At 54.2% G+C, this 24437-nt stretch overlaps 2 protein-coding genes across 6 annotated transcripts; one reads left to right on the forward strand and one right to left on the reverse strand.

Annotated features, from left to right (window-relative positions):
* The first annotated feature begins 965 nt into the window (after window positions 1-965).
* Lmntd2 (lamin tail domain containing 2) lies at window positions 966-5069 on the forward strand. Its single transcript, XM_074051989.1, is given in 13 exon segments — window positions 966-1138; window positions 1222-1397; window positions 1757-2108; window positions 2369-2440; window positions 2539-2627; window positions 2950-3306; window positions 3309-3518; window positions 3623-3803; window positions 3884-4006; window positions 4090-4281; window positions 4283-4655; window positions 4743-4795; window positions 4878-5069. Coding segments are annotated over 13 exon segments (2445 nt in total). The 5' UTR covers window positions 966-1003; the 3' UTR covers window positions 5010-5069.
* Lrrc56 (leucine rich repeat containing 56) lies at window positions 5027-24437 on the reverse strand. 5 transcript variants are annotated; one of them, XM_020181934.2, is made up of 13 exons: window positions 24326-24437; window positions 22295-22365; window positions 21635-21822; window positions 20330-20417; window positions 18804-18864; window positions 10151-10247; window positions 9873-10073; window positions 9313-9496; window positions 8716-8877; window positions 8551-8638; window positions 7639-7752; window positions 7287-7420; window positions 5027-6005 (listed from the first exon to the last, which is right to left on the reverse strand). In XM_020181934.2, exons 3-13 carry the CDS (start codon window positions 21815-21817, stop codon window positions 5659-5661), a joined length of 1659 nt encoding a protein of 552 aa, XP_020037523.1. In that variant the 5' UTR covers window positions 21818-21822; window positions 22295-22365; window positions 24326-24437; the 3' UTR covers window positions 5027-5658. The 5 variants fall into 5 exon arrangements, with proteins under 5 accessions (XP_020037523.1, XP_073908074.1, XP_073908061.1 ...); XM_074051973.1 differs by lacking the exon at window positions 7639-7752; XM_074051960.1 differs by lacking the exon at window positions 7639-7752 and having other exon boundaries at window positions 9966-10073; window positions 24326-24389.

The raw sequence follows: 24437 nt of genomic DNA on the forward strand, positions 1-24437 counted from the left end.
TGCTAGGCCTCAGTTTGGTCCTAGGGTGGAAGCAATGTCCCCAGGGCTTCCTGGTTTGGACCACCACTGGCGGTAGCCCAGGGTGTGTGGAGATGGGATGGGGAAGGTGAGGCTTCCAGCACATGGGTTAGGTAGGTGAGTGCTAGGCACTGAGGTTTGAGGCTGGTGGGTGTACCACTGCTGGTTAGTATTCAACACTGCCCCTCCCTGAACTTACAACCATCCTCAGCTTCCCTTCAGGTTAGGTCAGTGTGTGGTCTCAAGACTCACTCACAGTATGCACATATAAATTAAAAAAAAAAACAAAAAAGACTCACTCACAGGGGTGGGCTCAACCACAGGACATCAGTGACCCCAAAATCCACCCATCACCACTGGCTAGGGAGGGGCTCCAGGACCCTGAGTGGTTCCCTGGCTCAGCTTCGCTGGGCAGTAGCCTAGCCCCTCATACCTCCAGGCTGGGCTGACCCAGAACTCAGTGGCTCTGGGCTGGGTCTCCTTGGAGGCTCCCGGTAACAAACAGCCCCTCCCCTTCTGGGTGGCAGTGTCCATGGCAACAGTATAGAACCCTTTCCTCCCCAGGCCTGCTATAAGGGCTTAGGCCACAGGTGAGTGTTGGGGGGGTGAGACGAGACCCTGGGCTGGAAGGACGTGAGTGAGGATCTCAGGCAAAGTCCTAGCATCTCTGACTTTTGCTGTAGGTTGAGGGTAAGGGGGACAGAGAGGAGACAGCAGGGAATGTGTGGACACATTGGGGACATGCTGCCTAGAGAGTGACCTGCTACCCTGGCCTGAAACACACAAACGAGGACATCCATGTCACCAGTAGTCCCACATTCTGTGGGTTGGACACATATATATGAGCCTCCTCCGAGTGACCTCCTATGAATTGGCAGCATTGTCCGGGCCTCTCTGACACACAAAGAGAGTCCCGCGGGATGCCCACATCTGGGACACAAGGGCAGACTCTATGTCTCCTCCCAGCTCCTGACCAACATCGAGCATGGCCCCCAAGTCTTTCCAGGAGTCTGAAGAGGAGCAGGTGCCCCTGGCCCCAGCAGGTGGAGAGCCAACCAGCCATGACTTGGGGTCTCCCGTTGGCACACCTAAGGACGCCAAGCCCCAGTGTACACCAGTGGTCTCTTTCAACCTGAAGTAAGGACAAGAGGAAAGCGTGGCCCAACCCTCCTGGGCTGGGTCAGAGGGTCAGGCCTGATCAAGTGGCAGGGGCATTGGAATTGCAGGTTGGCCCCTGAGTCCCTTGATCCCCGCACCCTGCGTCTGCTGTGGGAACAGAGAGAACTGGAGATCCAGGCATTACGGTGGGCCATCCAGAATGGTCAGAATGCCCGGCAGTGCCACATCCTGCAGGAGGTGGCAGGGATTCCCCCAGAGAGGTCAGCAATGAAACCCCAGCCCAACCCAGCTCTTGTACTGCCCTAACTCCTGGTTTTGGACACCAACCCTAACCATGAAACAATCCTCACCCTGACTCTTGCTTTTAGCCCTAATCCTTATGTGACCCCCAACTCTCCACCCTAACTCTGAATAAGAGTTACTGTGCTGTAAACCTAACCCTAATCCCAAGCCTGTCGACCCCTGCCCAGACCTGCCAGAGAGTAACCTGCCCTGGCTTGCTACCCTGTGTGCCCTCAGGGTGTGATGGCAGTGGGGCCTCTCCTTTGCTGTTGACCTGCCATCAGGAACCCCTGCCTGACCCAGAGGTGGGGGCTTCTGAGATTGCCCCTCCTCCCAGGAGCTCCTGCAGTCAGGATAAGTTCCTGCAGAACCAGGTCCAGAAGCTGACCCTGGAGCTGAAAGCACAGAAGGAACAAGCCCAGCTGGTGAGGGGTGGGATCAGGGAGCTGGGCTGGGCCTTGGCAGGTACACAGGGGCTGGTTTTGGGGGGCGGAGTTGAAGGAGGCTCTTCATTGGCTGGTTCCTCTGAGCAGGAGAAGGAGCAGTTGGAGAATCGGCTGACACAGACCCTTCACACGCTGCAGCAGCTGGAGGCTGAGCTGCAGACCTTCCAAAAGTCATGCCTCCTGCAACTGGCCTGCTCCTCTTGGGTGGACCACATAGTGCGGTCACAGACTGGCAGTGTGGAGGTGGGCTTGAGCCCCCCAGCCCTCCTGTCTCCCGGGTGCCCTTCCCCAGCCCTCTTTGGGAACCAGCAGGCTGCTCTAGCTGGTGCCTCTGTTGGGTGGGGTTCCTGGCCTGCCTGGAAAGCCTGCCCTCTTCAGGCTGCCTCCACAGGAGGAATCGTGTGACCTGCAGTCCTGACACAAAGCACTGGTGAGGTCACAGGGGAGAGGTCCGGTGGGGGAGGGGGTATCTTTCCCCAATGCTGGTCTGTGGTCTCTTGCAGGTGGTCACTGCAGAGACTCTAATGGACCCCAGCGACTTATCTGATAATGATCAGGCTCCCTCTGCTGGGGAGGTGAGCAAGGCATCCCACGTGAGGCATTTCACAGGCCTGACAAGGCCTGTAGATCCCTGCTACAGGGGACAGCCACCTGTCTGTTGCTTCCTGGCCAGGGTTTCCGGCTGGAGGATGTGGATTGGAACAGCATTGCCCACTGGTATCCCAGTCTCTTCACCAGCATCAATTTCAACTCCCAGCAAAAGTAACTGCGTTCAGCAGGGAATCCCCAGGGGCCAGGGGAAGGGAGGGCTTGGCTTGGCAGAAGTGGACCAGGTCCCATTCTATCCTTAAGTGTCCCCAGACAAGTCATTTAACCACTCCAAGCTTCAACTCTGGTCTGCAGAGTGGGTTTGGGATGAAGGGAAGGGACTCCTGGGCCATCAATGTCTTACCATGAGCCAGGTCTGACTCCTGAATACCCCGAGGACAACCCAGGGTACCCACTCACTCTCTTGGGGAGGCTGGATGAGGACAGGGCTGGGGTCTGGGTGCCAGAGCAGCCAGTAATCAGAGCACGGCCCCAGGGGGCTCCAGTCTCATCCTTCCCCACCATTGGACACATGGGACTCGGATTCCCCTGGCAAGCATCGGAAGAAGCCTGGCAAGAGGCTGCAGTGGAGGTCCCTGCCCTGGGTGGCCACCAGCAGTTCGGGGTATGCTGGCTCTGACTCCAGCAGCTGCCAGCTGGTCCTACACTCTCAAGTGCAAAAGGTGACAGAGTACCCGCCACAGGTGACAGGCTTGACTTCTGCCGAGCAGATCCAGACATGCTCTAGGAGCTTCAGCAAAGACACAGAAGGTCGAGTGGGGCAGGATTCCCTGTTACCCTTCTGCAACCCTATCTTCAGGTCCTTTAGTCCCCTCGAGTCCAACATCAGAACCCTGGCACTGCTCCCCTCCCACGTACACTCCACTTGCTGCAGGGCTGGCCTGCCTTGCAGGGGACATCCCCATTGGACCCTCCATGTGGGGCCTCCATCCCCAAAGAGCTCCTTTCTCTAGATCTCCAGAAAATCCACAAACACCCTCCCAGCAAGACGGCTCTGGAGCCCCAGACAGACCCTGGCCAACGGTATCCAGGGCACCAGTTGAGGTGAGGGGGCCGCCCGGCCATGAGTGCACCATCAGAACCCGGTGGGCGGCTGTTGGGATGGGTGGGACCCTCTGGTCCTGCACAGTCCTCCCTCCCCGCCCCAGCTGCTGCCTGAAGATCGCGGCAGTGAACCGCCGGGAGAAGTTCATCCGCATCCTCAACCAGTCTTCGGAGCAGACGGTCGACCTGGGCGGTTTCGTGCTGCAGCAGGTCGTGCGCAGCTTCCCGGTGTGCATGTACCGCTTCCCGCCTAGCACCCTGCTCCCGCCGGGGCACCACATCACGGTGCGCCCCATTGCTCAAGAGTCCAAAGGGCCCCACCCGGCCGGCGCCTCCTCTCACTCAGCACCCCCCACCTTTCCCAGGTGTGGGGCGAGGGAACCAGCAGCACCAAAAAGCAGCGGCGGCCGGTGTCCTTGCGCCAGGACCCCTTCCACATCCACTTCAGCCAGGGCTGTGTGACGCTGCTCCTGAACCCTGAGGGCCAAGTCAGTGCCAGTCCCAGCCAAGGGAGGGGGTGGACGGGCCTTGCAGGGTGGGGGTGACCGACACACCCCTGCTGGTTCTTCAGGTACTCAGTGAGTACCAAAGTCCACATCGTGTGACCCCTGCCTCCAAGACATATGCTGACAACACCGACTGGTCCATTGACCGTTTCCCGCTCTCAGAGACCCGGCCTGGAGCGAACGCCAAGGAGCAGCCGCGCCAGCCTCAACCGCCACGCAAGGGCCGAGCGCGGGAGGCCAGAGCTGGACGCCGAAAGTTGGGGTGGGCACTACAAGTTCCTGGATCTCGCCCCAGCAAAACCCGTCCCCCATACCCTCGCCAGGACCGCTCCCACCTTCCTAAGCCCTACCTCCAGCGGGACCACAGCCCTGCCCAGTACTCCTCAGCATCAGGCCGGCTCGCGCCCCGAATTGTTCAAGATGCCCCTCAGCCCCTCCACGTTCCCAGGCGCCGTCCCTGCCAGGAACACCTCTCGCAGGCGCGCTGTGGCCCTCATGACCCCTCACCCCGTCAGGACGCGGGGCATCTTGCAGCGCCAAAGCACCCGCAAGCCTTTCCACCCCGGAGAGGTTCCAGCGCAGCCGGAAGGCGCCAAGACCGAGAAGCCGCAGCTCCTGCCTGCCATTCCGGGTGAGCGAACTGGGGCACAGAGGGAGGGCGGACGCACAGGCGGGGGAACACGGTTGGCTTCATCCCGTTCGGTCTGGTCCCACGCAGAGGCTGGGCTGTGCCTTGAGGACTGCCCCGCAAGGAGGGAGTGCAAAGTCCGGGTAAGTGCGCTGGCTCCACTCCTTTGGGGTCCGCCTTCGCCTGCCTGCTAAACTCAACTCTCAGGCCCGGGTCGCTCCGCAGGTGTGCCGGAAAACCGTGGACCGAAGCTGCCCCATGGTGGCCCTGTCAGTGCAGAACACAGCGGAGAGCAGATTCGGCTTCCGCTTTCTCAGCTGCCCACCCATCACCGTGGATGTGTCCCGGCGGGCGTAAAGCTGTGGAGCCTGGCAGGCAGTGCCAGTTGCCTAATTTATTGAACCAACTTTGCCTACAAAGTAGATCGCATTTCTGTACACCCGAGAGTTGAGAATGATTCGTTTGATTTCTGGGGCATCCTGCCCCAAGAGGAGAGAACTACCCTCCACCCCAACCTCAGGGAAACCCACAGATCCACCAGGGGTAGGAGGTCTGGCTGTGCCCTCAGAGGCCTAGGGTCAGTAGCTCGGACCTTGGGCAGCAGAGACCACGGCTCAGAGCCCTGGGGCATGTGAAGAACCCAGCCCTAGCTCCAGCCACCTTGGCTTGGGCTCCACCCTCTCTGGAAAGGCCACTTCCTGGCCTGGCTTCATTCCTTCTGGGAAGGCCAGGCCCCATGGAAGAGGTGGCAGTGGTGGGGAGGTGGGCCCTCCCTGTCTCAGACCTGACCTGGGCTCTTACCTCTGCTGCCCCCTGGCTGCTCCAAACCCTGGACTTCCCTCCACCAGAAGGACCCTTTCCAGTGCCAGGCCCACCTCCCACCCATATACCCACCCAGATGCTCTGGGGTCTGTGAGGTCAGAATTTTGTAAAGGGCACCGAAGATCTCAAGGGCATCCCTTGGCCCCAACTGAGGCAAGCACAGCAGTGTATGTGTGGGGGTATGCTAAGGCTGGGAATGGGCTGAGGGGATAGGGTTCAGGTGACACAGGCAGTGGAGGCCTGGAGGTCTGGCTGCTGGAGCCGGTGCTGGCTTTGTGTCTGGACACCCCTGAGCTCGAGGGCTGGGGCCTGAGGATACCTCTAGGGCTCTTAGGGAAGTCACTGCAGCCAACCTTTCACCCAGACCAGGTCCCTCACCCAAGCTAGGCCCTAGGCTGCCCAGGCCTCTGAGCCTACGCCCTCTGAAGGGCAGGTCTACAGATCCCCGGGGAGAGATGCTGCCTGAATCAGGTGTCATTGGGTACTTGGGGGGAGAAGGAATCAGGTGACTGCCCAAGGTCCTGGAATGCCCTAGAAAGCAAAGAAAGAGACAACATGTCAGAGAAGCCCCATCAGACAGGGGATCACAACAGGGGAGGTCACTGCTCACCCATAGTAGCAGCCTGGGGAGGTCTGCACCATAGGCAGAGAGGGCTTCAGTGTCCATCATGGCCCCTACATGTGGCTGCACCCCTGTCTTCCAGTTAACACACCCTGCTCCTCTTCCTCTGCTCTCCAGGGAAGCTGTGGCCCTCAGCCCCATGACTTCTATTACTTGGACTGCCTTCCTCTGGGGCAGGCAAAAAGCCACAGGGCTCTGGCTTTAGGTCATCTGGGTCCCATGCCTGAGGGCCTGGTCACAGGCTGGTGGCCTCAGGCCAGTTCCTAAGTCCCTGCTATACAGTGAAGCAGACGGCCAGGGTCACCTGGTATTTACCTGGGTCTGGGAACCGGAGCAGGAAGCGCAGGCACCTTTTTCCTAGAGTGTCCCTGCCTTGTGACCACTCCAGTCACCACTGCTTCCACTGGCCGCCCTCCTGCTCTTCCTTGACCTCTGCAATCCTTGTCCACTGGGTGTCCCTGTAGACTAGCTCAGGCCCTCTCTTTGCCCCCTGCTCAGGAACCAGCCAGCCCATAGAAAGGCAAAGCTTTGGCTTCTTTGCCCTCTTTCCTCCCACCAAGAAGGTCAATCTTCCGATCTTCGAGCCCTTGCTCCTGTTTCCCATGCCTGCAGCATCCCTCTCTAGGCTTGCTGGGTGAGGGACCTCTACCTTGTAGCTTCAGAGTGCAGTCCACTTTGAAGCCAGTGTTCCTTGGAGTGAATCCCTCTCTCCAGCTCCATGCCAACTCCTTAGTTCTGCATCCCAGCACAGGTCCTGTCTGGGGTGAAGCTACGGTGGCATCCTTCCCTGCCTTGGTCTCCTGGCAGACCTGGTGGTTTCCTCCCCACTCCTGGCCTCCTGCCTGCTCTCCCAAGAACTGGGCACACGCTGTTGTGAACACCCCTGATCCCTACCTACCTCTCAGATGGCTCATTCTTTCGGTCTAGACCCCTCTGGATTCAGCCCACACACTCCTTTTGTAGAATGCCTCTCTTGCATCTATCCCAGCTGGCCTCCAGGTCCCATGGGCAGGGGGGATGGTTGGGATTGACCCTTCCTAGATTGCAAGCCTCCCACCCCAAGAGAGGACTACCCAGCCTCTCAGAGCCTGGCTGAGGAGGAGGCTGAGCTACCGTGTGCTGGTCTTGGGTGGGTGGGGGGGCTCCTTTGCCAGGTGGGAGTCAGGTCATTCTTGGGCATGGTACAGTACCTGAGGCCAGGCCTGGGGGGCTCGTGGATGTCTTCAGCCCAGCCTGGTCCTCTTGTTCTTCAGAAACCCTCCGTGTGTCCAGGGGGGCTGCAGCCCCTTCCTGTTGGGACTCCCACTGCCTAAGGGGAAGGGGGCTGAGGTGGGGAGAGGGAGAGCTGTAGCCATGCTGGTCTTGGACCCAAACCCAAATGGATATGAGACTGGGATGGTCCACTGGCTTCTGGTTCCCTTATCAACTTCTTTGGGTATCATGGGGCCCAGTGACTAGTTAGGCAAGGAAGCCTCCAGCCCAGATCCCCCCAAAACAGAAAGGACACATGGTAGTAGGATTTGCAGAGGGAGTGGCACCAACCACAGGCCAAACTCCCTCCAGGCCATGGCCAGGTTACAGCTGTCTAGAGGGTCAGACACTGGAGTGGAGGGACAGGTGGCCAAATCTGGCCTGTGTGGGGTCATCTGCTTCGTGCTTGTGCCCATGCCTGGGGTGGAAACGGGCTGTTTTCCTCAAGCTCTGGCCCAGAGTGGCTGCAGGGCAGAATATTGATTTAGTCTACTTGGAGTTTGGGGCTCTGGGTGAATGTCCACTGTGGGGGAGGAGAGGGGCTCTGGGTGATGGTCCACTGTGGGGGAGGAGAGGGGCTCTGGGTGAACGTCCACTGTGGGGGAGGAGAGGGGCTCTGGGTGATGGTCCACTGTGGGGGAGGAGAGGGGCTCTGGGTGAACGTCCACTGTGGGGGAGGAGAGGGGCTCTGGGTGATGGTCCACTGTGGGGGAGGAGAGGGGCTCTGGGTGAACGTCCACTGTGGGGGAGGAGAGGGGCTCTGGGTGAACGTCCACTGTGGGGGAGGAGAGGGGCTCTGGGTGATGGTCCACTGTGGGGGAGGAGAGGGGCTCTGGGTGATGGTCCACTGTGGGGGAGGAGAGGGGCTCTGGGTGAATGTCCACTGTGGGGGAGGAGAGGGGCTCTGGGTGATGGTCCACTGTGGGGGAGGAGAGGGGTTCTGGGTGATGGCCCACTGTGGGGGAAGGGACTTTGGGTGATAGACCACTGTGGGGGAGGGGCTCTGGGTGATGGGTCCACTGTGGGGGAAGGGACTTTGGGTGATGGTCCACTGTGGGGGAGGGGCTCTGGGTGATGGCCCACTGTGGGGGAAGGGACTTTGGGTGATAGACCACTGTGGGGGAGGGGCTCTGGGTGATGGTCCACTGCGGCGGAGGGGCTCTGGGTCATGGTCCACTGTGGGAGGCTGGAGTCCTGGCTCACCTTGGGGTGTAGGGAGGGTGTACCTGGCACTGGTGTCTACGCTCCCACAGGCCTTTTGTGGGATTCCCACAGAGGACTTGCCCAGCACCTGAAGAAGAGGATGTGTCTGGGCTCGGTCTGGTATTAAGGTGCATCAGGGTCAGCTCTAGCCAGGGGGTCAGTTACCATGGGTGAGGTTGCTGGCATGGTCTTCTGGGACTGGATCCTCAGGAAGCAGGCCTTCAGGCAGGCGTCCCCCAGGGACCAGTAGGGAAAGAGACCCGGGCTGGGTCTCAGGCAAGGATAGCACTGGGTCAAGTTTTCGCATAGTGGCTCCGTGGGAATGATCTGCCCAGGGTCAGAATCAGAGGTCACCACAGCCCATGCCAGTTGGCCAGCTCTAGTCTCTGACCACAGAACATAGCCCTATCACTCAAGAAGTTGTATGACCTGAAGTTTGCCTCTGAGGTCCTTTTCCTTTCAGGGAAAGCCTCAGCCTCAGATCCTCCCCTTCCTTTGCACACAAATGGGGAACCCACTAGTACTGCCCACTAGTACCAGGAGATAATGCTGGGTGTGGGTGTGACATACATTCTCCCATCTCTAAGAGGCCTGGGGACTGGTGAAGACCTGTTTTAGGGGCAGTAGAGGCCTGTCCTAGGGGGGCTGGTGGGAGCCTGTTCTGAGGAACTGGTGCAGGCCTGTCCTAGAGGGCAGTGGAGGTCTCTTCTAAGTTGGGGGGTGGGGTACAGTGGCAAAGTCTGTAAGAAGTGTCCATCCTACCCAACCGGGGAAGGAGGCTGTCCAGCAGGCTGCTCTCCTTGATGGCCTCCTTCACCATGAGCCAGTCCTGGCTTAGCTTCCGGGAGTGGGGCAGGTCAGTGCGTGTGGCAGGCACCTCATCTAGGGTGTGCAGCTGGGGGATGAGCTTTCTTACTTCTGCCCTGTAGTTGTAGCCCTGGAGTGCCTGCAAGGTAGAGGAAGAGGGACAGTAGACCCGGGTCCAGTGGGCCTTTTAGGCCAGCTGTGTCCTGAGGCTCCCTCCTGCAGACCGCCATGGGACAGGGCAGAGGAGCCAGGGGTCATAATGCTGTTCCATCAGGTGGACTGCAGGGACTGGGCTTTCCCTCACTCAGGATGTGTGACTTTACTCTCTAGACCTGTAGCCAGAGTCCTGGGTTTCCTCTGGACCATGGAGCTGCCCTGAACTTAGGGCTCTGGCTCAGAGCATGCTTCCAGGCTTCCAGCAATAGAGAACAAGCCATGGGGAATATGTGGATAGGTCCCTGGCCTATGGGTACCCCTCCTGAGCACATGCTGGCTGAGACCCACAGCACCCACACCTTGTTGGAAGGGCCGGGGGCCGGCCGCAGACACACCAGGTTGCCCTCCAGCGTTAGCGTGACCAGCCGTGGGCACAGCTGCAGGTACCGCACCTGACCCAGGTCATCCACACAGTTGCCCTCAAGGTCCAGTACTTCCAGTTGCTCTAGCAGGCACAGAGAGCTCAGGTCTGAGATATTGTTGTAGGAGACATAGAGTTCCTAGGGAGGACCACATGGGTATTTCAGCCAGGGTCTGATCTAGTCCCCCTTCCCTATTCCTGGTGCTACAGACCCACCTTCAGCGCTGGGAAGGAGCTGATGCCATCCAGGTCAGTCAGGCCACAGCGAGCCAGCCACAGCACCTGCAGGCGGCCCAGAGAGGTGCCCAGGTCTCTGCAAAAGGCGGTTGGGGTGGTCAGTGCTGTCCTCGGGTGGAGAGCCCTGTCTTTGGCCAGGGGAGGCCTGGTGTCAAGCCATCACCCATGATACCTAGCTACAGGTTCTGAGATGGTTGTGACTGGCTTATAGCAACTTCCAGCTGAGGAGGGGGCTCCAGAGACCTCCCCCACACACCCCTTTCCCTCTTTACTGCAGTCTCCTGGTCTTGGGTATGGTGGTCCTCTACTTTCTCCAGCCCTGGGAGAACCTGCAGGTCTGGCCCAGGGGAGCAACCTTCAACTTGGGTGGCTTGGCCCAGCCCTCCCAGCTCTCCGGAGCTGTCTCTCCCTATCCATCTCTGCTGCAGCCAGAGAGTCTCCATGCATTCCTGCAGCCCACCATAAATGTCCATGCCTGAGAACTTGCTTCTGCCCTTTTCCCTACCAGGAGGCTCTTCCTGCAGATCCTGTAGCACTGGGCTGTTCCCTTCCTCCTCATGCAAACTTCCTTCATCTAAGATTCTGAGTAACCATGACTTCACAGAGAGGGGATTTCTTCAGCAGTACCTCCAGCTCATGACTCCCCTTCAATTATGTCTTCTGCTCCCTGCAGCCCATCTGGAGGGTTTTTAAGTTTTCTGCTACTGCCCTAATCTCCGTGTTTGCTTTAGTCTTTGTCTTTCAGTTTCAAAGATTCAGTGCTTATCCAGTCTATTGCCTTAAATGGCTTTTCCCTTTCCCTGGCTGGAAATTGTGTCTAGTGGATACTTCTGCAGGGCTCACAGAGATTCCAGAGACTTCCTCTGTTCCCACTCACAGATGTTTGCTGCCTCTGATTGTGTGGCTGTTAGGCCGGAGGTGACGGTCTTGGTCATACTGTCTTCCCACGGGGGCAAGGGCACTGCCCTGCTCTCTTCAGGGTTCAAGTGTTTCAGTGGAGAAATTTGAGGAACGCTGCACTTTTCTTTCTTACAAACACAACATGATCTCTTGGCAACCCAAATCTTTGCCTTCACCTGGAAGTCAGGTGCGTTTCAGTACTGAGGTTCACCTTCACTTCTTCCTTTCCATCTGTACATGAAAGGCTTCTTTTATTTCTGATGTTTCCTTTAATTTTATTTCTATTTATTTATTTATTTATTTTTGGTGGGACTGGAGTTTGAACTTTGAGCTTCATGCTTGCAAATCAGGCACTCTACAAATTGAGCCACACCTCCAGTCCATTATGCTCTGGTTATTATATACATATGTATATATATATATATATTTTTTTTTTTTCAGTACTGGTGTTTAAACTTAGGTTCTACACCTTGAGCCATTCCACCAGCCATTTTTTTTGATGCTTTTTTTTTTCAATATAGGGTCTCATGAACTATTTGCCTGGGCTGGCTTCAAACAACGATCCTCCTGATTTCTGTCTCCTGAGTATCTGGGATTAAAGATGTGAAGTAACAGTGCCTGGCAGCTCTGGTTATTTTGGAGATGGGGTCTTCCAAACTATTTTTCCAGGCTGGCCTCGAAACTTGATCCTCCTGATCTCAGCCTACCAAGTAGCTAGGATTACAGGCATGAGCCACAAGCGCCCAGCTTCCTTCAATCTTTACATTTTTCTTTCTGTTCTACTATTTCAGTTTACTTCTGTGGAGAGTCCAATTACAAATTCCAATGCACAAATTAGTCCTCCTCTATCTCCCTCCATCTCTGTGATTCTTTTAAACTCTATTTGTGGACAACTGACTTTGTTCTTTTTTTGGTAGTACTAGGGTTTTAAACTCAGGGCCTTGTGCTTGCTAGGCAGGTGCTCTGCCACTTGAGCCTAGACCTCAATTCTTCTCGTTATGCTTCCCACGTAATTGTGATTACAGGTGTGTACCACTTGCCTTGACTTTTGGCCCAGGCTCTCATTGAACTGCAGTCCTCTGGACCCCACCTCCTTCCCAGGTAGCTATGATTACATGCATGAGCCATATGTCTTCTGTCCTCTGGTGTTGTTTTACTCCCTCTCTTTTCAGAGCTTGTCCACATCTTTCCTCTTGTAGCTTGTGGCTCAGAGCAGAGTCACATGACAGGGTTTAGCTACAAGGGAGTCAGGAAACCTGTTACTTTTGGGTGCCACATGCCCAGCTGAAAATAGGGATTCTAGTTGTTATAGAGGAGTAACTCTCAGGAATAATTAGACTTTTCTATAGCTTGGAGTAAATAGGAAATTAATAGGAAAATTAAGAAATTCCTAGAACTAATGACAAAAAAAGCATATACCATTTGTGGAATCCTGTGTAAAGCTGTACATGAAGGAAAATCTAGGTTTTAGACACACCTGTAATCCCAGCATTTGGGAAGCTGAGAGGTAGGAAGATTGTGAGGTGTTTTTGTTTTTTTTTTTGTTTTTTTTCAATTCTGGGGCTTGAACTCAGGGCTTACACCTTGAGACACTCCACCAGCCCTTTTTTTGTGATTTTTTTTTCCAAGATAGGGTCTCTTGAATGATTTGCCTGAGCAGGCTTCCAATTGAGATCCTCCTGATCTCTGCCCCCTGAGTAGCTAGGATTACAGGCATGAGCCACTGGTGCATGGCTGAAGATTGTGAGTTTGAAGGCCAGCCTGGACTATACAGGGAGACACTGTCTTAAGAAGCAAATGAAACAAAAAGAGAGAGAGAGAGAGAGAGAGAGAGGAGAAGAAGAAGAAGAAGGAGGAGGAGGAGGAGGAGGAGGAGGAGAAAAGAGATGTGAGACAAGACATGGGTAGATCTATAAATGAATTTATCAAAAAGCTAGAATAGGCCAGGCACTGGTGGTTCACACCTGTAATCCTAACTACTCAGGAGGCAGATATCAGGAGGATCGTGGTTCGAAGCCAGCCCAGGCAAATAGTTCCATGAGACCCTATCTTGAAAAACCCTTCACAAAAATAGGGCTGGTGGAGTGGCTCAAGGTGAAGGCCCTGAGTTCAAGCCCCAGTACCGCAAAAAGAAAAAAAAAAAAAAGCTAGAATAGCCTGGTGTGGTAGCATACACCTGTAGTCCAGAACTACTCAGGAGGCTGAAGCAGGAGGATCACTTGAACACAGAAGTTGAGGTCAGCTTGGGCAAGAAGAATTAAAATAATGGAGCTGAGCACTCTGTTCAAGGAGCTAGAAAAGCACCTCCCCTCCACCCCCCAGAAGGAAGGGTGTGCTCAAGGTTAGGGTGAATCAGTGACAACCAGAAGGATCAGAAGATTAACAGAATTCAGAGCTGAGTCTCCTCCTAAGACTGATCAAGGATAAAGAGTGCAATGATGCAAACGTGGAGATGGCATAGTGGCAGTGAAAACTATCAAAAGATCATGTTGAACAAAGCTTGGGAACCTTGGCATGGCTGGCACTGACAGAGACAGAAAACTTGGCTTGACTGAAAGGCCTTTAGGACTCCCCAGATCAGAACCCAGTTTAAAAAGTATGTTTTAACTACCCTGGGCTGGATCTCCTACAATAATTTCTTATACAGAAGTTTCAAAGACTAGGGCAATTGAAAAAGAGCTTCTTTATGAGTCGACTCTTGATTCCAGAACCAGATAAGTATAATACTAGCAAATCAAAGGGCTGTGTTTGTGGAAATAGATGTGAAACTGCTAAGTCAGTGTTATTTTAACATCACAGTGATTTTAAAAGGACTCATTTCCATCCAGTAGTGTTGTCATCAGGATGCAAGGATGACCTACACTTCAAAATCTGTCGAGGGAGTTTGTTCCATTGGTACATTAAAGGAGAAAAGCTGTTAGGATCTCAGTAACAGATGTGGGCCTGCAGCAGGCATTACCCTTTTTGTTTTTCAGTGCTGGGGTTTGAACTCTGGGCCTACACCTTGAGCTACTTCACCAGCCCCCTTTTGTGTGTGTGTGTGTGTGTCTGTTGGGTATTTTCTAGATAGGGTTTCATTAACTATTGCCCGGGCTGGCTTCTAACTGGGATCCTTCTGATCTCTGCCTCCAGAGTAGCTAGGATTACAGGTGTGAGGCTAGCTAACAAGCATCATCCTTGAGGACAGGCAAACAGAACTCATGCCCGTGGAGCTCACGAGGAAGCAGTGCCTGCTGGCAGATGCTGGTCAGTGTGATGAGAAAAGCATAAGGATTGGAGGTGAGGTGGCGACACAGTCACGATCTGCTGATAACATGGCTGTGGACATAGAACCCAGCTAAACTAACCCAGTGCATGAACACGATGCTCAACAGCCCATCAGACATGCAGCAAAGACAAGGCAGACCCACTCAAGAAGACAGTAGACCCACTCAGGAAAACTGTAGTGTTTTTACTGGTCTGTGAAAGTTTTTCTAAATTAATATAGCATTGCTCTAAGTTTGCAATAATTGACCAAAAAATACAACAGAACTGAGACCTTCCTCATGACCACCACTCTGAGCAGTGGTGGGGCCTATGTGGTTCTGGTTCAGGGAATCACTGCTTCTGAGGAGGCTGGTGTCACCTGGTCCCATGGCAGTGGGGTGGGCAGGGGATCTGGTGGGTCCACTCGGGTTGTAATCCCATCCCTCACTAGTGGTGTGGCCCAGCTCTTACTAGAGGGTGTGAGGAAGGACTCTGGGGACACTGCCTGCTCTTCCCAGGGGACTTGAGGAGGGTGCGTCCCCTCTCGTGAGTGAAGGTGTCCCCAGGTCACAGGTTGAAATCCTGATCCCCAGCACCTAGGATTGTGACAAGGCCATTGCAGCTATGATTGTTTGAGATGAGATCATATGGGAATAGGGTGGGACCCAGCAAGGACAAGGAAGGAGTTAGCAGAGACACACATAGGGAAGACACCATGAAGATGGAGGCGGAGGCTGGGTGATGTTTCTGTAACACCAGGATCACTAAGGATCACCAGCAACACAGAAGCGGGGAGAGGCCTGGACAGATTCCCCTCAAAGCCTTGGAAGGACAGCCTGCCCACCCCAAGCCTCCGGCTTCCAGCCTCAGGAATGTGAGAGATAAACGTCTGCTGTTTAAGCCTCCCAGTTTGTGGTCTTTTGTTACGGCATCTGGAAAGTGGATATGCTCTCCTAGTCCTCCAGTGCTAAGACCATGGTGGCTGCAGAAGCCACTTGCCCTGTGAGGAGACAAGCACAGTGACAAAGGTCATTTCTCTCATATGGGAGCCCCAGGCCTTTGGCTATGAGACTGAACAAACCCCGGAAGGACCCCCCATCCCAGCTTCCTCACAGAGAAGACAGGAGCTGGTGTCCATCTGCTGAAGTGTCCTCAGGTCTGGGTCTGGAATAGGCCCTGAGGAATGAGCAGCTTCTCCTAATTTAGGCCAATTTGACATTGTCTGATGTCACCTGAAGCTGAGAACACCCTAACAGGTAAACTGTATAGAGGAGGCTTAAAAACTACTAAAAATATAAAAACAGCCAGGCACTAATGGCTCATGCCTATAATCCTAGCTACTCAAGAGGTAGAGATCAGGAGGATAGCCATTCGAAGCCAGCCTGGGCAAATAGTTCTGCTATTTCTCAAAAAAAACCCATCACAAAAAAAGGGCTGGTGGAGTGGCTCAAGATGTGGGCCCTGAGTTCAAATCCTGGCACACCAAAAAAAAAAAAAAAAAAGTCAGGCTGGGCACTGTAATCCCAGCTACTTGGGAGGCTGAGATCCACAGGATTGTGGTTTGAGCCCAGCCTGAGCAAACAGTTCAGGAGACCCCATTTCCAAAATAACCAAAGTAAAATGGACTGGAGGTGTGGCTCAAGTGGCAGAATGCCTGCTTTGCAAGTGTGAAGCCCTGAGTTCAAACCTCAGTCTCAGCAAAAGAACCAATAAACTGGGTGTGGTGGTATGCATCTATAACTCCAGTAATCTGAGAGGAGGATTGTCGGCTGGGGGTGTGGCTCAAGTGACAGAGCACCTGCCTAGCAAGCACAAGGTCATGAGTTCAAATCCCAGTCCTGCCCCTAAATACACACACGCACATATGAATGGAAAGATTACATCAGTGCATCAGTGCATGTACGTGAGCTGACAAGTAAACCCAAATTAGTATATAAATGCTTTTAAATGCCAATAAAAATTCCAGAAAAGTGTGCATGTGTATGTAATTGTAAAATTCAAGTGCAAGAATGACTAAGCTTTCAGTACTAGGGAAGTCAGTGTGGAAAAAGGACTGCAGACTCTGCAGGGTTTAACCTGTGTTGTGAAGACACACAGACAGATGCATGGTGTCAGTGTGCAAGTAGACCAGCCAATGAAACAGAGTTCCTGACATGTTCACAGACGCTGTAGCCCTGACGAATGACAGATGGGACTACAGTCCATAGGAAATTGCTTGGCAGACAACAGGAAAACAGATTGGTTGTACAGCAGAAAAAAAGCTGGGTCCCAGCCTCCTGCCACAACCAGAGACCTTTGCAGGAAAGCTGGGTTGAAAGCCTGCAGAGTTAAGAGTGAGACAGGTAGAAGAAGCAGGTAGAAGAAAAGTGGCCTGCCGTGTAGACAAACTTCCCAAATAACATGCAAAGCACAGGCTGGAGTTGGCAGATGGGACAAATCCACGCAAACCATTTGCTTAGGAGGAGGGCACCATGAGGCAGGAGTCTTGAAAGTCTAAATGCACCCAAAATATAAAAAGAATGCCCAGAAATCAACAAGAAAAGGATAGAATCCACCCTGAGAATTAGCACAGGATACACAAAGTGAGGCCAGACATCCCCAGCAAGGAGAGAATCGCAAGTAGCTAAGGTCACGAAACTTGTCCACTCAGCTGTTTTTAACCGTTTCCAAATTCCCTGGGGAGCTTCAGAGCCTGCCAGTGGCTTTGCACATGGTACTACTGAGGGAGGCACACTGATCTTTGGCAACCGCCCACGCGTTGAGAACACTTGTCTTCGCATCACTGGTCATTTCCAGGGCAGAAGATCCTTGCTTCTGATGAACTCACAGTCTCCACATTAAAATTATTTCCCAGCCCTTACGGTACTGCCTGAGATTTTAACACACTCGGTGTCTCTGTGGCCAGCTAACTTACAATAGAAGTTTATGGGTCATCCCGTTTAACCAGATAGCTCCTTTTACAAGTTTTTGTTCATTTTCAGCCTTTGGAGGTCAGCAGGCACCATTTGACCAAGGTTCAGTACTTGATAATGGAGCGAAATCAAAGGTTCACCGTACTTTGCACTGCTGCTATCAAACAACTGAGTGTTTTCAAAAATTTGTGATCTGACCATTTTCCTTCGGAATGGTTTTGTTTTCTTATTATATATCATACTTCTTATTTCTTGGTTTTATAATACCTTTTGCTTCTCTTTTATAGTTTTTTTGTCCTTTATTTAAATGTACACGCTTTTCACATACTTTATTGCTGTTTGAGCTCCCTTGTTGGTCTGGACGGTGCAGACTTCTCTGCTAGAACCTGTAGGGTCCTGTGTGGAGGTGCACCGCGAGGAGGTTGTCCCATGCCCCTCCTAGTTATGGCTCCCTGCTCCTCTGTTCTGCTGGGGAGGTGGGACGGGGATGCTACTGATAGGACAACAGCTTCCAACTGTTTTATTTCCATTTCTTAGTCTTTAGTGTTTTGTTGAATTCTGCTTGATTTTTACTTGACAAACAGCAGTACAAATAAGGAAAATCAAGAAACTCTTTAATGTGAAGTTGCGTAATAAATACTTTTATCACCTCACCTGGAAATAACTGGGTATGACACTTGGAGTCCAATTCAAACAGCTGGAGAACTTTCTAGAATTCTGAATGGAATTCCTGTGTCTTACACTGCCAGGCTTGGGCCACATAAAACCAGCAGTGTTTCCTCAAAACCCCCTTGGCTCAAACCTCCCCGGAAAAAGTCTGCTGTTCTCTAGGTTTTGTTCTTTCCAATCTCATGAAAGCTAACTATGAAGAAGCTTTGGGAGAGAGCCCCGAGCTTTCTCAACAGGGAGCCCCTGGTTCAGATGCATAGGTTGCTCTGGTGTGAGGTCCGGCTTACAGGGATGGTCAGGCTGGAGGTCACACCCACCTGCCCTTCTCGAGGGGTCAGTAGCCACCTCCCTCCAGCTCCCAGCTCTCATGGCACCATGGATGCCCTGGGTGCATCAAGAGACCCCATGAGCCTTTGTTGGTTTGGGGGTGTCTACCAGAAACCCCTCACTTGGCCAGAGACCAATGAGGACTTTTGGGGCTCACAAGCCACAGGACCTGGTGTGACAGCCCTCGGTTCATATATCCCCTACATGCAGCAGTTCCTCACCCCTTCCCCATAGGGGTTTGAAGAGCTAAGTGTACACAGTCAGACCCCAGGAGGAAGGTGTTAGAGCTGGGAGCTAGAGGCCCTATGACACCCCAGGGACAGGACTCTTGGGAACCAGTCTGCCCCAGAGCATAGCCTCATCCTCTCCATAGGGATCCCCCAGAAGGGACCCCACTGCCATCCAGGAGGGAACTCATACTGGAATGAATGTCCCTCCCGCTGTCAGCAGGGTGGGGCCAGACTTCAGGGACAGCCAGCCAGCAGTGAGCTTAGCTCCAGGTCTACAAGCCTCGTCCCAGTCCCAGCCCCTTTAGACAACTCCAGCCCTGCCCTCCCTAGGTAAGGCCAGGTACTCACCTGATTGAGCCCAGGCGGCTGCCATTCAGCTTCAGTTGGTTCAGGTTTGGGAGATGCACAGCTATGGACCACAGGAGGGAGAGGTTAGCTCACCCTATGCCCCTGCATACCTTTCTGCACCCTCACACCTGCCCCCCCAACAATGAAACAGTGGTCCACTGCTCCTGCCAGCCTGTGGATAGAAGCGTCCCTCCACACCAAGGGGATGGTGCTGCCCACCAGCTGTTTCCACAGCAAGAAGGACAGGCAGTCCATGAAGGGCTGCACTCAGCCCATGGGCACCTCTGGTCAGATGCCCTCTGTGGCCTACCTGAACCTCCCACTTTTTCTCCACATCACGGGTACATGACCTTCCCTCTGTGCAGTCTCCCCCAAATGATGCAGATGAGAAGGTGGCCTTGGGGTAGGGCTGCACAGGCTGTCCCTGGAGGACCATGAGGCCACTGAGCTCCATGACTTGATCTGGGGAGCATGGGATAAACCCCCGACTGCCTGCCCTCATTGGCCCATGGGCCCCCAGGCCCCCATGGCAGTCTGTGTCAGCATGCAGCACTGAACACCAAATCTCAGGGCTGCCCCACCAGGGTCCAGCACAGCCCAGTCAGGGGAAGGCCCACATTTTGAGTGCTTCTTAGGATAGGGTAAGACAGAGTCCCTGAATCATGGGAAGAGGAGCACAGGGTGGACCTGTGGGGCAATAGCCACCATAGGTGCACAGAGTGGCTACACTGAGCTGTCAGGGACTTAGCAGGTGATTGCCAAACAGAAAACCAAGACCAACCAAGATGGGTCAGGCTCAACCTCCCTTGGAATCAGGGAAATGCAAACAAAATCCACAAGGATTATAGACATCAAGAATCTTTCCTGTTGGGTCAGCTGGTGAAATCTGAATAGGTCTGTGGCACAGACAACACCCTGTATCAGTGCAATTTCCTGATTTTGATCATTGCACTGTATTTAAGAGAACATCCACCTTAGGAAATACACACTGAGGTATTGATAGACATAGGATGTCACATCCACAGAGTGTGTGTGTGTGTGTGAGAGAGAGAGAGAGAGAGAGAGAGAGAAAGAGAGAGAGAACCATGTGGCAATTGCAGATGGGCAATTGTGAGATGGCAATGCAGGATGGGGAATCAGGGGTCTTTGTACCATTTCTGCAGTGTGTCCATAAATTACAAATTATTTCAAAATAAGTTTTGGGAGCTCCCAATACTGGGATGCAGTGTCACACAGGGCCCCATTTTAACCCTTGGCTACTTTGCAATACTGGTGTGGGTGTTTAGACATAGTCATTTGGTGGTGGTGGGGGAGGTGGGCAGTTTGGAAATATGAGCCATGGGCTAAAACCTCTGCCTGACCCAGGTACATATCTCAGTTCTGGCGGTCAACACTAAGAAAAGAGACATCTTGTCCAAGGTTTGCTGGCTTGGCTTTTACAACTAGAAAGACACAGTTGTTTAATGGAAATGTCTAGCCTTGACAATATCAGGGGCCTGGGCTGGGTGTAGCCAGTCAGCTCTCACCGAAATTCCCCAGGCTGTTCTCACGGGTGTCCACACACATCTCCAGCACCCGCACCAGTCGGAGGTCTTCGACCTTGGCCAGGGCCTGCTGCAGAAATCAACAGGGCGTCACTCCCTCCCAGTTTCCTCCCTGTTCCTGGATGCAAGACACCCACTGGAGCAGGTGACAGGGGTCTCCGGCTTATTCATGCTGTCCTCGGTCATAATGGCTTGGCTGGGGGCACTGCCCTCAGGGTGCTGGTCTCAAGATGAGACCTTTGAAACAGACCCAACAACACAGCTGGAGACCAGAGCCCACCCTGCTGAGTAGCGTCTCCCACAGTCTACCTGAGACCCTTGGACAACAAGCACACAAAGTCACTCAAGTGGTAGAGTGCCTGCCTAGCAAACAGGAGGCCCTGAGTTCAATAAATTAAAAAAACCAACAACAAGCACACACATGCTGTAAGCCTCGGGGTGGGAGCCTTGCTGGTCCATCTGCTGTCCTGGATCTCCTGGACATGTGTGAAATGCAAGTGTTGTCTCCCAGGACCCTGAGTGCCACCTGTTGTGGGATTATCAGGAACCGTGGCGAGTGTGTGTGGGTTTTGGATTGGCTGGGTAGGTCATTCTGAGGGAGGGCCTGGACTTGCTTCTGAACAGGTCCTCTCCCCCTAGGGAAGCCAATGGTGGGTGGGTGATAAGGCCCAGATACTAGGAGCTGCAGGTGGGCTCTGTGGAATCTTCTGGGCCTCAGGGTCGGGGTACAACAGTGAGCTCCCAAGCCAGATTTTGAGGAAATCCTTCACCTGCTGCCCAGATACAGATGGCCCCCACCACAGCCTGAGGGCCCAGTGAGCTAAGAGGGGGTAGAGGAGCCATGGCTCAGGGAGGAGGGCCTTAAGCCATCCCCAGACTCCCAGGGTAAGCATTCCCATGGGGGGCTCAAGCCCGGGACCAGGGCTCTTGTCTTGAGGGGCGTTCCTGTTCCCTGGCACTTTGAATCTCTGTGCAGTGCATGTGCTGCAGAGTTCTGCCCTGTCTCCCCAGCAGGACATCAGCTGCTTGAGCAAGTGGCTTTCTCTTTGTCTGAGGACAGTGGTCTTAGCAAGTGCATTTGGAATCCCAGCCCGACTCAGTCCTAGCTTTGACCCCCACTGCCTGTGTCACCTGGGGTAGCTGGTGCTTTGGGGTGTCATAGGGCCCACAAGGGTGGAAAGATAGAGGGCATCTAGCTGTGGGAGCTGGGCTGAGGGCAGGCTGGACGTCAGCAATAAGGGGGCACAGAACATCAGTCCACAAAGAGCCCCTGAGTCCAACACTTACCAGCCGGGCAGGGGACAGATGTTCCTCCACCAGCCGCTCCCTTCGGATGCTGCCACAGCAGCCCAGGCCCTTGCTGTTCGGGGAGGGATTGTGTTGACCCTGCCAGCTCAGCTCCCGGACCCGGACACTGGCTGTGCCTGGCTGAGGCCTCTGGGATCCACCCCAGGCTGGGTCCATCCACATCCAACCTGCCAGGAGAGGAAGAAGGTAGGGCCTCCTACTTCTGCTCCAGCTCACATCTGCAGCCAGCAGAAACTCCTATACAATCCTGACAGGACCTGGCACACAGCAGGACTCTCAGCCTGGCTTGGCCTTAGGGTCCTTGTGGGCCTGCTTGGACAGCCTGAGTTCCCTTCCCTAACCTTGGCTCAAGCCTCCTGCCTGGGTTGATGCCCTTCCTTTGTTTCTGTCTTTGTTTCCTTCAGTGTCTACACATTGAGTGCTGGCTCCAGGCCTTGCCATCTGGGGCCCCGTGAAGGATGTGTGCCTAGGGTTGCTGGACTAGACACCTGCAGTGACCAGCAGCAAGCTACTGCTGACAGGCTTCCTGGGCTGCCCTAGGCTTTGGGTTCTTCCCCACCCGATGTACTCTGAGCCTGGATCGAGGACCAGGGTCTCTGATATTCCTTCCACCCTCTCCAGCACTGGCTGAGCCCCCACCTGCAGGTAGCTGCCTCCTGCTGTGGATCAAACATTCGGGCAAGGGGGCAGCATATGTCCACAGGTGACACCTGCAAGAGAGAGATGTTTTAGCTTCTTGGCCAGGTCACTGTGCCCAGTGACACCTGGGCTGGGTTGGCCAAAGTCAGAGCATCTAGAAACAAGCAGGTATGGGGGTGGTGGTGGTCAGCCTGGGGCCTGGGCCTGAGTTCCCTTTGACCATTCTGACCTGGTCCAGCTGACAAGAAGAAAGACAGATCCAGGTGGTGGCCCAGAGGTCTCTCCATGTCCTCTAATGCAAACGAGGAGTTACATCTCATCCAAATTCCCACATCTATCCCTGAAGGGGGTCCCGGTCTGCGGCTCTGAGCCATCTCCTGCAGACTGGCCTCTCCTGCACCCTGTTCCTCAGAGCCTCTCTGCAGGCCTCCGGAGAATCTTGTCCTGAGTGCCCCTACCTGCATCAGGCTTACCAGCTGAGCCTCCTTGGCTGGCTTCAAACCTCGATCCTCCTGATCTGTGCCTCCTGAGTAGCTAGGACTACAGGTGTGAGCTACCAGCACCTAGCTCCATCCAGGCTTTGACTGACCCCTCATTCCTGCATCCTACCCACCCTTCCCAGATTTATTTCTCTGAATAGACAGATGCCCTTCCACACCTCTTTCACAGTTATTTCGTTGCCCTACAAGATATGGGTTCCATGTGGGAAGGACACTTGCTGGCTCTGTCCACAGGGCACAGGAGAGGACACTAAAAATGCCTGCAGAAGGAATTGCTGAACAATGATAGACTTAGAATGTTTTAGCCATGGCTTGTTTTTTTTGTTTTTGTTTTGTTTTTTAGGTGGGACTGAGGGTTGGAATTTCAGGGCTTCACACTTGCAGAGCAGGCACTCTACTGCTCAAACCATGCCTCCAGTCTATTTCCATCCTCGTTATTTTCGAGATGGCCAGGCTGGCCTCAAATCACAATCCTTCCTATCTCAGCCTCACAAGTAGCTAGGAATACAGGCATGAGCCACCAGTACCTGGTAGGCCATGTTTTTATCTCTTAAATTTCTGTGAAATTCAAGCTTCATGCTGTGCTCATGTCTGCAGAGTGGATCTCAGGCCAGGTGAGTGGTCATTTGGGCTTTGACAGAAGCAGTGGGAGGGTATGCTTATCCTTGGGACAAGCTGAGGCCCACAGGCTCTGTGGGCCTCAGTGGCTCTCACTGCAAGTGACCCATACACTGAAGCCCAAAGAAGAGGCACATAGTTTCTAGCCAGAATCTCCCCTGCCCTCTGCCTTTCTCCAGTCCTAGCAAGGTCCCAGCCTCCCAGGAGGATCCCCCACTGTACCCCCTGTGAAGATGCTACCACCTCCAGCAAGGTCTGCCAGCCCCAGGCCCGGGGAGAGTGTGAGCCAGCCAGGGTGACCTGCTGTCTCTATGCCTGACGCGGCTGCCCAGGGTCCTGTCCATGGCCAGGCCACAAGGTGTGAGCCAAAAGGCCTTGGGATTCAAGGCTGTGAACTTCAAATCGCTATTAGACTCCCAGCACAGACACTGTCTCCCAAACTCATGCACTGGGTCTGAAACCTGCCCCATCTGTCATGACCCTGAGCTCACCCTGCCCTGCTACTTTGAAAACTAACCAATGCACCCAAGTAGGGAACCTGGGGGACCTGTCTCCACATTCCAGGCTACCTCCAGTCTCTGGCTCCTTCATCTTCTGGGTCTCCTTAACAACTTGGCCCCCCAACTATATGAGGGGCTCTGAAGGCAGGGCTTGGAACCCCCCAGGAAAGAATAGGTCCCTGCCTGTCTCTCCTCCATGGGCAAGGCTTGATGCTCATGTCAGTGACGGGGGACCCGCCCCAAGCAGGTTCAGGGGTCGGTGGCAGTGTGGCGAAGGGGCCACATTTGACATCTGGGACCATGGCTGGGTCTTCTGCTCACCCCCACTGGCTTGGCTGCCTATTTGTCGCCCACTCCTCTGCCCAGCTTCCCTCTAGCACGAGGGACACGGGGAGGCTGAGCTCAGCTCTCACCTGAGAGGTGGGCCCTGGTGCCCCGGCCCTGGGGCGCAGCCCTGGGCCCCTCCGCCGCTGCGGGCGCTCTCTCTGACTTCCGGCTCTTTCCGGCCGCGGGGTTGCGAGCCGG

Source organism: Castor canadensis, chromosome 1 (assembly GCF_047511655.1).
Source record: "Castor canadensis chromosome 1, mCasCan1.hap1v2, whole genome shotgun sequence".
NCBI lineage: Eukaryota > Metazoa > Chordata > Mammalia > Rodentia > Castoridae > Castor > Castor canadensis.

Coding starts and splice junctions, on each gene's coding strand:
- Lrrc56 (XM_020181934.2), bottom strand. CDS start 21,817: ATGTGGATGGACCCAGCCTGGGGTGGATCCCAGAGGCCTCAGCCAGGC. Junction 18,865..20,329: donor GAACAGCCTGGGGAATTTCG/GTGAGAGCTGAC, acceptor TGTGGTCCATAG/CTGTGCATCTCCCAAACCTG. Junction 10,248..18,803: donor AGCCGCCTGGGCTCAATCAG/GTGAGTACCTGG, acceptor CGCCTTTTGCAG/AGACCTGGGCACCTCTCTGG.